Genomic DNA, 11949 nt, shown 5'->3' on the forward strand with positions numbered 1-11949 from the left:
TGTTTTAATATTCATATAAAATACGCTTTACGCCATGGGTGGAAATTACAGGGGGACGAGGGGTCCTGACACCCCCACCCCCAAAATCAGAGCTGTCCCCATCAATGCCCCTCCCCCCTCCTCACAGTGGTTTGGTCCAGTGCCTCCCATCACCTGAACCCACACACATTAGCCCTCGGTACGAGTGTACTTTATACAGTATTTATTATAGTAATAAGTGTTTAATACAGCAGTACTTTATACAGTATTTATTATAGTAATAAGTGTTTAATACAGCAGTACTTCATGCAGTATATATTATAGTAATAAGTGTTTAATACAGCAGTACTTCATACAGTATATATTATAGTAAGAAGTGTTTAATACAGCAGTACTTTATACAGTATTTATTATAGTAATAAGTTTAATACAGCAGTACTTCATACAGTATATATTATAGTAATAAGTGTTTAATACAGCAGTACTTCATACTGTATATATTATAGTAATAAGTGTTTAATACAGCAATACTTCATACAGTATATATTATAGTAATAAGTGTTTAATACAGCAGTACTTCATACAGTATATATTATAGTAAGAAGTGTTTAATACAGTAGTACCTCATACAGTATATATTATAGTAAGTGTTTAATACAGCAGTACTTTATACAGTATATATTATAGTAAGAAGTGTTTAATACAGCAGTACTTTATACAGTATATATTATAGTAATAAGTGTTTAATACAGCAGTACTTTTTACAGTATTTATTAGAGTAAAAAGTGTTTAATACAGTATTACTTTATACAGTATATATTATAGTAATAAGTGTTTAATACAGTAGTACTTTATACAGTATATATTATAGTAATAAGTGTTTCATACAGCAGTATTTTATACAGTATGTATTATAGTAATAAGTGTTTAATACCACAGTACTTTTTACAGTATTTATTAGAGTAAAAAGTGTTTAATACAGTATTACTTTATACAGTATATATTATAGTAATAAGTGTTTAATACAGTAGTACTTTATACAGTATATATTATAGTAATAAGTGTTTCATACAGCAGTATTTTATACAGTATGTATTATAGTAATAAGTGTTTAATACCGCAGTACTTTATACAGTATATATTATAGTAATAAGTGTTTCATACAGTAGTACTTTAAACAGTATATATTATAGTAATAAGAGTTTAATACAGCAGTACTTTATACAGTATATATTATAGTAATAAGTGTTTAATACAGCAGTACTTTATACAGTATATATTATAGTAATAAGTGTTTAATACAGCAGTACTTCATACTGTATATATTATAGTAATAAGTGTTTAATACAGCAGTACTTTATACAGTATATATTATAGTAATAAGTGTTTAATACAGTAGTCCTTTATACAGTATATATTATAGTAATAAGTGTTTCATACAGCAGTACTTTATACAGTATATATTATAGTAATAAGAGTTTAATACAGCAGTACTTTATACAGTATATATTATACTAATAAGTGTTTAATACAGCAGTACTTCATACTGTATATATTATAGTAATAAGTGTTTAATACAGCAGTACTTTATAGTTTATATTATAGTAATAAGTGTTTAATACAGTAGTACTTTATACTGTATGTATTATAGTAATAAGTGTTTAATACAGCAGTACTTTATAAGGTATATATTATAGTAATAAGTGTTTAATACAGCAGTACTTTATAAGGTATATATTATAGTAATAAGTGTTTAATACAGCAGTACTTTATACAGTATATATTATAGTACTAAGTGTTTAATACAGTACTACTTTATACTGTATATATTATAGTAATAAGCGTTTAATACAGCAGTACTTTATAAGGTATATATTATAGTAATAAGTGTTTAATACAGCAGTACTTTATAAGGTATATATTATAGTAATAAGTGTTTAATACAGCAGTACTTTATAAGGTATATATTATAGTAATAAGTGTTTAATACAGCAGTACTTCATACAGTATATATTATAGTAATAAGTGTTTAATACAGCAGTACTTCATACAGTATATATTATAGTAATAAGTGTTTAATACAGCAGTACTTTATAAGGTATATATTATAGTAATAAGTGTTTCCTCTATATACATTTAATACAACAGTACTGGTGTAGCACCTTTGTCGCCCCCTACAGGAACTCAGGAACTGCCCTTGAGAAAGTTTTCTGTCTATTGCCCCCCGTAAAAAGAAATATCTGTCCCTACGTGTCCCTAATTTATCTTAAACTGAAAGATTGAAATGCAGCAACTTACAAACATATTCATTCTCAATCTCTCTCTATCTCTATCTATCTATCTAGCTCTCTCTTTCTCTCTCTCTCTCTCTCTCTCTCTCTCTCTCCCTCTGTCTCTCACTCTAATAGCTCTGGGGGTCTTTTTTGGCTGGGCCAGCACCCTGGGAGCCCACACTGGTTTGAAAGGCCTCTAATCCCTGTACTCTGTGAAGTGTGAAGCCCTTTGATGCCAGGGCCAGCACCCTGTCAACAGATGATGGGAGGAGAGGAGCGAGGGATGAGAGGAAAAGAGAGGAGCGAGGGAGGAGAGGAGAGGAGAGGGTAACAGTGAGGGGTTGTTGTGTCTGGGTTGAAAGTGCATGCTGATCAGAGTGCTCTGCTCTCTCCTGCTATAGCGGAAAGCAGAAAAGCCTGCTGCACTAACATGTGGCCCACCCGCACGCCTTCCAAATGGGCTGGGGGTGTGTGTTTCCCCAGTCTGCTGTCAGTCTGCTTAGAAAACACACACACACACACACACACACACACACACACACACCAGCCCCTCTCCCCCCATGACAGGAGAGTCATTCCTCTTTGATGTTCCCCGACAAGCAAATTCCAGGGCAGAAGGGCGGGCAGGGAGCGGAGTGTGTGTGTGTGTGTGTGTGTGTGTCTCTAAGCACAGCTGTGTGACAGCCCCGGTTCCCTCTGACCCATTTAGACCACCTCCAATTAGGCACTGACAGTGCAGCACAGATCAGAGACGTTTCATTACCCTCTTCCCCAAGCGCGGAGACGCCCCGCCCCCGTCCCCTCATGGCGGGTATTCTACATCTGCCATCTGCCCCGCCGAACCCGCATTCCGCCAGTCACCTTCCTCTCCACTCACCCTCGGGCCCACGCCTGGCGCACCTGCCCCACAACCCCCCAGCATTCCGGCCGGTCCCTAGACGCCGTTTCAGGACACACCCCCTGCTCTACCGCCCTAACTGGTGTCTCTGTTTGTGGTGAAAATATTTAGCGTTTACTGTTTGCGGAGGGAAACGTCACACAAGACAGTGGCTTTGTGTGTGGTTTTTGTGGTTTGTTTGTACGTGAGTGTGTGTCTGTGTGTATGTGGGTGGATGTTTTTGAGCATATGTGGCTTCGCTTCCTTGATTGGTGGGACTCGTGTAGAAGATAAAGTCTTTAAGGCTGAATGGTAGACCTCAGTGTGGGACCAATCAGGTGAGAGCTTCTTAAGTCCTTTATGCAGGAGTCTGGAATCTTTTAGACCCATACTGCACTTCTTCATGCAGTACAACAGCTGGGCTGAATGTGTGTCAGAAAGCTCAGAGCTCTAAAACCACCTGTTCTCTGCAGAAAACCATGGATACTGCACCCCTTACACTGCACCTGTTACAATGCGCCCATTACACTACACCTGCTACGCTGTACCGTTACGCTGCACTCGTTACGCTGCACTCGTTACACTGCACCCGTTACACTGTACAGTTATGCTGCACCTGTTACACTTCACCTGTTACACTGTACTGTTTTGCGGCACTTGTTACACTGCACCCATTACGTTGCACCCATTACGCTACACCCGTTACACTGCACCCGTTACACTGCACCTATTACACTCGTTACACTGCACCCATTACGCTGTACCCATTACACTGCACCCGTTACACTGCACCCGTTACGCTGTACCCATTACGCTGCACCTGTTACACTGTACCTTTTGAGCTTTTTGAGCCAATAGCCAAACAGCTTATGAGTCACTGTCTTAATCTACACACTCCACTCTACACATTCAACACTACACACTCCACTCTACAGAATTACACACTCCACTCTACACACTATACATTACACTCTACACACTACACATTACACTCTACAAACTCCACTCTACACACTGGTCCCCTTTGGCAGCCGTAACGAGGACATGATAGCAGGGGCCTCGTAAAAGAGACGCACGTCGGGAGGTATTTCGCCTCGTGTGCTCGTCCTGCTGCTCTGGCAGGTCCCGAGGGCGTCCCGACGCTCGCTTCCCGCACGGCTGCCCCCCCACCCCTCCCCCCAGAACACTTTTGCATAAAAACGTCATTTTTGAGGAGGCTGCAAGTCATTTGTGGAGCCTGATTTATCGCTGCTAAATGAAGTGCTTTCCCGCGCCCCCCGCGCCCCAACGCCTGACTGACTGCTCCATTCTGGGTCTGAACTAAGCAGCCGTGAAATTGCCTGAATAATGTCGTTTAAATCCAATCGTACCGAGGACCTTCACCCCCCCCCCACCCCCAAGTGTCCGAGTGTGTGGTGTGTGTGTGTAACGCTGGAGACGCGTACAGAGAGCGAGCGTGCGACTCCCGCGCTGCCGACATCATCTTTCCTGACGACTAACTCTAAATGGAGCATTTCCCTGGACACTGGTGAGATCGCGCCATCCGAGGAGGTTTTCTGACAAGGTTGGAGCTGGAGCGGAGTTCCTCACGGCTGGTAGATCTGAACAGATGGCTTTTACGCTGTGGATTAGATCTCCTACATCTGGGCCTCTTTTCTCACTGATATAACATTAGATTTATTGAATCGTTTTTCCATATATGACTTAAAATCCACACATTTGTTGTGTTGCCAGGGGAAAGCTCTGAACCCCTGGGCCTCTCGCTGAGTCAGAAATGCTCCACAGTTCTCCAACCTTCACCACAGAAGTACAGACATCACAGGAGCTCTTTTTGGTACTTCACATCAGCTTAGTTATCTTGGGTTACACCAGCGGGTCCCACATCCGGAGCGTCTCACGAAAGTGCCGTGTGGTCCTCTCTTAGAATCGAGGCTGATACCTGGAAGAACTGCAAAATAAACACAAGCACTGTATCAAGTCACGTATCAAACACCGTATCCCGTGATACGGAACAGTAAGTGCTGGCGTGTTCAGTGGGACATTTCCACAGGTGCAGGATGGGGTCTTCAGTCTGCGTTTGAACGGGAAGTCCTTTCCAACGTCTGGGAAGGACAGGCCAGAGAACAGCCTGGATGCTTACACGCTCTCACTCACTCTCCTGCACCCTCTCGTTATCGCTTGCCCTCTCTTGCACAATCCGAACCTGGAGCTCCGGGGATTGCTGAGCGCGCTTGACAGAGCTGCGCCTACTGGCGTCTCCATCGAGTGGAAAGTAAAACGTAAATGCGATCGCCTCCATCGCCGTCTGGGACACACAGCTTGTCAAAACCAAGCCGTCTCTAGTGGCGGAGCTCGAAGCCGCTCCCTAATAAACCCCGCCGCCAATAAACCGCAACTGTGTCACAGTGCAATTAAAAGAAGCATTTCACTCCCTCCCTCTGACCCGGCCCGCCTCGACGCCTCGTGCCCGCCATTGCCGGTCTGCGGGGGTAACCCAGTTCGGTAAGGAGTCCAGAGGGGTGGGGGGGTGTTCAGAATCAATTTCACTAAGCAGTGGTGTATTAGAGCCTGGGGCACAGCTTAGTGGAGATTGAGTTTTTAAAGAAAAATTCGTTTAGCTGGGAATGAACCTGGAGACTTGGGAAGAAAGAGAGAGAGAGAGGTGCAGACGATGTTAGATGGAGGAAGTTCGTTGAAGGTGTTCATGGCATTCCTGTTCCGGGCAACCAGAGCAAACTTCCTCTGGTCCTGTTCACATGCGGGAAAGGACACGTCAGTGAATAATCAGTCGAATAATGGGAAGTAGATAACGCAGCGGACATTCTCTGTGTGAAAACACACACACACACTCACACTCACACACACACTCACACACACACACACTCACACTCACACACACACTCACACACACACACACACACACACACACACTCACACACACACACTCACACACACACACACTCACACACTCACACACACACTCACACACACACACACACACACACACACAGACACACACACACACACACACACTCACAAAAAAACGATTTAGGTGACGGCACCTCTGTTGTAAGTAGACTCGTTCATGACCACGTTCTCTCTCTCTCTCTCTCTCTCTCTCTCTCTCAGGTGAAGGGAGCATGCCCGTCCTGTCGCCCCGCTACCCCAGCTCGGCGGAGCTAGACGCGTACGCGCAGAAGACGGCCAACAGCCCCCTGTCCATCAAGATCTTCCCGGCCAACGTCAGGGTCCCACAGCACAAGCACCTCAACCGCACGGTGAATGGCTTCGACACCACGGGCCAGCGCTACAGCCCCTACGCCCCCGCCCACCCACAGCCCCGCCCGGGCGCCTACCAGGGCCTGCTGGCCATCGTCCGGGTCACCTCCGCCGCCTCGTCCTCCTCCTCGTCCTCGTCGGCGAGGGCCGTGGTGAAGAGCGCGGAGGGCCGGCGGACTAAGCTGTCACCCGCCCTGGTTGCGGCAGCGCCGTACCCGCCCCCCTGCCCCCCGGCCCACTGCCACGCGCAGGGGGGCTTCGCCGCCACCGCCCCCCCCCCCAACGTGACGCTGGCCGGGTCGGCTGTCCCGCTGGGCGGGGTCAGGGGGCTGAACCTGCCCGCCCAGTCCCACCTGCCCTCCATCCAGAGCATCATCTACCAGATCAACCAGCACTGCCAGGCCCAGGCCCTGCAGCAGGTCGCCGCGGCGCCCACCAACGCCCACCCCAGCCCCTGTAAGCAGGGCGCCGCGGTCATGGGGCTCTCCTCCGGCTCGTCCGGGGGCAGCTACGTCGCCAGCCTGGCGACGCACGCGCAGGGGAGTCTGGGCTACGCCGGGACAGTGCTGCCAGGGCAGAACGGGGACCTCGCGAAGGGCGGGGCTTACATCGAGGGTGTGGACTACATCCTCTGGCAGAAGCAGCAGCAGCAGCAGCAGCAGCAGCAGCAGGCCGTCCTGAGGATGTACAGCGGCGGGAGCGGAGGGGGCGGGGCCATAAGCAAGTCCCCCGAGTCCTGCATCCCGGGGGGCGGGGCCGTCATGGTGGGCGGCGCCCAGCTGTCGTCCTCCTCGAGGGCGTACCCGATGACGGCGAGCGTGAGCGGGGGAGGCGGGCCAGACAAGGTGAGCTCCTCCCCACTGAACTGTCTGGGGATGCAGGGCAATTTCACAGTGGGGCAGTACTTCGCTCCGCCCTGGAACAGCGTCCTCGTCACCCCCGACAGCGACTGCTACAACCCTCAGGAGCTGCCGGCGACGACGGCCCCGGCCGGCCCCGCGACCGGCCACAGGGAGCTGGGCTTCCTGCCCCACCCTCACCACCAGCTCCACAACCTCCACCACCACCACAACCACCGTGCCCCTGGCGACAGCAACGGGTGCTGCAGCCTGCCCAGCAAAGGCTTGTGCAACGCCTCTGCCCTCAGCAGCAGCCTGCAGTCGCTGGAGTACCTCATCAACGACATCCACCCACCCTGCATCAAGGAGCGCATGCTGGGTAAAGGCTACGAGACCGTCTCGGTGCCACGGCTGCTCGACCACCAGCACGCACACATCCGACTTCCTGTTTACAGATAGAGGCTCCGGGAAAGTGGGCGTGTCCGGCGCCAACGGGGGAAATGAAGAATATTCGAGACATTTCCAACCAGATACAGGGGAGTATCGAAAGGGCAGTTAGCTCCCGTAGAGAGCGATGTTGGCGTTTTTGCAGACTCCTGAGCCGCGATTGGGCGGAGCTGTTCAGGTGACGAATGCTGGAAAGCCAATCGGTGCCTCTCAGCTGAGAGGTGGGGCAGAATAGCCTGCTGGGAAGTGGGATACAGAAAGATTCCACATGAGGATTGATTTCTGTTTGTTTTGGTTTGGTTTTGGTTTTGGTTTTAACAGGGATTTTAGATTGTTTTTGTGTCCTACTGTTGATTATTTTTGTTGTTGTTGTTGTTTTCTTTCTTTGAGTTTTCTGATTGGACTAAACCTTGCGGTGATAATAATGGCTTTGTTTGGGTAGGGAACGGCTTCCACTGCTCACCGTCTCAACACTGATCCAAGTCTGTGAGCTCGTACGATGAAAAGGACGGTCTCCCAGGACCAAATGGACCAAAGTTTAAGGTTACACACACACACACACACACACACACACACACACACACACACACACACGCACAGAGGCCTACAAGGTACACAAATCAATTGTTACAAAGACAGAAAAATCGTACAGCATCAGTGCTTGTGAGTGTTGTTTAGGGATGATGTTAAAATACATTAAAAGAATAACTTAACTGTAAGAATTCTGATTGCACTGCTTGGTGAAGCTGAAATCTTGTAGAAGGACCTGGAAGCTGAAAACAAGTAGTTTGAATATAATGTATTTATGAAACTTGAAAACTTGAACTTATTTTTGTCATTTTATATATTTGTAGTATATAATATGCATCGGCTGCTACGGGGGGAAACAGTGTGTTTGAAACGCTTACTTTTTTATCCTTTCATTTTGGGAGCTTTTGTTTTGGGTTGTGGTTTTTTCCTCCCTCTCTTCCTGGCTGAAATCTAGTTTCTAGTTCTGATGGTCTATTCACTGGAATCCGCTGGAGTCTCTGAGTGTGGGTACGTTGCGGCGGCTGGTCACAAAAACCGGTGTTTTGACACCAAGAATCAAGGATCTGACCTATTGCCTCTGGTGTGACAGAGATTTTTTTTGTTTTTTTTTTTCTTTTCCCTGGATGCCGCGATGTGATTGGTTTGGAGTAGCAGGCTCATCGTCCTTGGTAACCGCCCGGGTCGACCTGATTGGTCGTGCGAAGCCTAATTGCTCAGTCACATGAGCACAGTTAATTCAAGAGCGCTTAGAGCCACGGACCTGTGTGACACTTGACCATTCCTTCTTTTAAAAAAAGGTGAAACAATCATATTTCTCCACTTTTTCTCCATTTCTCTCTCTCTCTCTCTCTCTCTCTCGCTCTCTCTTTCTCTCTCTCTCTCTCTCTCTCTCTCTCTCTCCCCCTCCCTCTCTCCTGGAGGCGAAGTGAGAAGGCATGAATTGCCCTCTCTGCACCTGTTCCTCGCTGGCAGTCCGATCGGGGCGCTCAGAACCAGACACTTCTCTCCGACACCGAAACGTTTATTCCGACTGTGACTTCCCTGTGAATGTGCTGCACTTACCCGACCGTGAGGACTAATGCCTCGTGGGACAGAGAGACGGGACAGGACAGGACGGGGGGAGGGACCAGGAGAAATTGGATCCACTGTGCAGTCCTCTCCACTATATTAGCATTTCTTTTCTCAGTCAAGTTTAACTGGAAAATTGAATTTCTACACTCTGGAGAGGGAGGGAGGCGGGGAGAGAGAGAGTAAAGGTTTGGAGTTTCTTCAGTCAAAGGAAGAAAAACTATCTACAGTCTAGATTTTTGAAGTGCAATTATTATGACTGTAAGAAGAATTTTTTTCCCTTCTCTGAGCTCACACCAAAAAAAAAACACAGAGAATGATGAAAAAAAGAAAAGATTGAACTACAGTTGTGATTCCGGTACATTCCTGCTGTCCTGTATACTCATTCCCTATCTGTTTTGAGGTGCAAAAAATAAATAAATGGATTTCAAGAATTTATTTAAAACCAATCTTGACTTCCACCATATGTCTTTATTTATTGTGTCATGGGGGAAAAAAAAGAAGCCAAAATGGCTCAGCTAAAGTGTATTTCTGTATGTGTCTGCATTAACAGGATATATATCAACCCTATATCACAAATCCGTGTTTTTTTAGCGACCTGTCCCAGAGGGTCAGTGACCGCGCCATCTGCGTAATGAGGGTGGATGGTCTTGTGCATTGCGGTCCACATGTCACAGCTGGTGATAAACTCCGGTTACGAAGCTTCACCGGCTTGTCGTGGAACTGCTCAAACACATCACAACACTAATTAACCTTCATGCAACGGTTTCCCCATCTGTTGGAATAACATTTTGACAGACCGGCGCTTTTAATAAAAACCGTATTCGAAATATCACTTCCATTTCATCACTTCAAGTAAATGCGGAACGTGTAGGATTCCTGCCGTGACCCTGGTCGCCGGGCAGAGTTATGGCTCGAGAACTTCATGAGCATCAGCTGCGGTTATATTGATATATTGTGGTTATATATGTATGTTTGTGCGTGTGTGTGTGTGTGTGTGTGCGTGCGTGTGTGTGTGTGTGTGTGTGTTTGTGCGCCTATATATGTATATATATAATTCCACAGAGTTTCCAGAGAAACAGAATGTTACAGACAGGGGTCCTACCCGTCCCCGACGCTAACCCAGTGATCAGTACCTATCCCGATGCTAACCCAGTGATGAGTAATTCAGCACTACCAGTCAGTATTGGCAGGGTCTTGGTTAAGGATGTTCATAGATACTTTAAGTAGAAACTAGACTAAGGCACTCTGGATAAGAGCATCTTCTAAATGCCAGAAATGTCATTCATCACAGCTGCATACTGAGGAAAGCTGGGGGTTAACAATGCTGGGTTAACAATGCTGAGTTAACGATGCTGGGTTAACGATGCTGGGTTAACGATGCTGGGTTAACGATGCTGGGTTAACGATGCGCTGGTCCCTCCCACAGGAGCATTACAGCCAATGGGGAAAATGGTGCTGAGGTGATTGGTTAACCTTTGGAGCGAGTACACAGAACTTGAACAGTTAATCCTACCGCCTCAAAAACTGCTGTGTGTGTGTGTGTGAGAGAGAGAGAGAAAGAGAGCCAGGCAGGCATTTTAAAAGGGTCTCTGATTTGATCTCAGAGGGCTCTTCTCCCTGTGCTCTCTTTCCTGTCATCTGCCATCCTTGTTTCTCTCTCTCTCTCTCTCTCTCTCTCTCTCTCTCTCTCTCTCTCTCTCTCTCCCTGTCTCCCTACAGCTCTGGATTCTTCTATACTCTATCTCTCTCAGGTAACCCATCTGGGCTGATTTTCACAGGCGTTTCTGTCAAGACAGGCTGGAGTCTTCCTCCGCTCCCAAACCCTCGCTCAAAGCCCGCGCAGCCAAGGGGTCATAGCAGAATGACCCCCCTGTCATCATTGGAGTCGGTCCACCGACAACCAAAAGAGAGAGAGAGAGAGAGAGAGAGAGAGAGAGAGAGAAACCTAGTCAATACAACATTGTTGAGTTAAATTGAATTGGATTGAACAGAGAGAGAGAGAGAGAGAGAGAGAGAGAGAGAGATGGCAATGAAGTGAACTCCATACTGATCTGAGACCTGCTAGCCACTATTTTTCTTTTCTGTTTTTTTGTAAGGGGCAATGACTGCAGGGGGTCAGGGAGGGAGGGTGCTTCCTGTAGCCCTGACGGCATTTCTGGATTTCGATGCGCACCCACCGAGGACTCGTCCCGGTTACCCACGGTGCCGAGTGTGCGAGAAAAGGCCCCTTGTTTTTGGGGGGTCACAGTCTGGGATGCCCCCATCTTCTGGTCAGGCCCATCTTTGGTAGGTGTTGAATGTGGTCCCCCCGGGTCACCCCTAACCCCGAGACAAAGGCGAGAACAGCTTGGCGGCGGAGACAATGATGTCTCAGCCTGCGCGGGAATAATAGCATTAGCCTGCTTCCAGAGCGTTCCAGAAGAGGCACGCTCTCAGCTGTTACCCGGGAAGCACGACATATGGTCAACTATTGTCTACAAAATCCGAAAGAAGCCAGAGAGAGAGTGATGAGGGAGCAGAGAGTCTACGAGACCGACAGACAGCGACAGAATGTTTCATTCAAGGGTCTGGCTCACACGCACTTTTAGACGGAGGGTCTCTCGCACCCTGAGATACGTGCACACACTCCTTCTCACACACCTGAGAAACTGGG

At 47.3% G+C, this 11949-nt stretch overlaps 1 protein-coding gene across 3 annotated transcripts in view; it reads left to right on the forward strand.

Moving 5' to 3' along the window:
- The window catches only part of fam222aa (family with sequence similarity 222 member Aa), a 50604-nt gene extending 40862 nt beyond the window's left edge, over window positions 1-9742 (forward strand). For all 3 annotated transcript variants that reach the window (XM_081710020.1, XM_035526410.2, XM_081710014.1), the window contains one exon: window positions 6259-9742. In XM_081710020.1, the coding sequence (XP_081566146.1) occupies window positions 6259-7706 (1448 nt within the window). In that variant the 3' untranslated portion in view covers window positions 7707-9742. The remainder of the gene's footprint in view (window positions 1-6258) is intronic.
- The last annotated feature ends 2207 nt before the right edge of the window (window positions 9743-11949 follow it).

Source organism: Electrophorus electricus, chromosome 1, assembly GCF_041902795.1.
Source record: "Electrophorus electricus isolate QZ-2024a chromosome 1, ASM4190279v1, whole genome shotgun sequence".
NCBI classification, from domain to species: Eukaryota; Metazoa; Chordata; class Actinopteri; order Gymnotiformes; family Gymnotidae; genus Electrophorus; species Electrophorus electricus.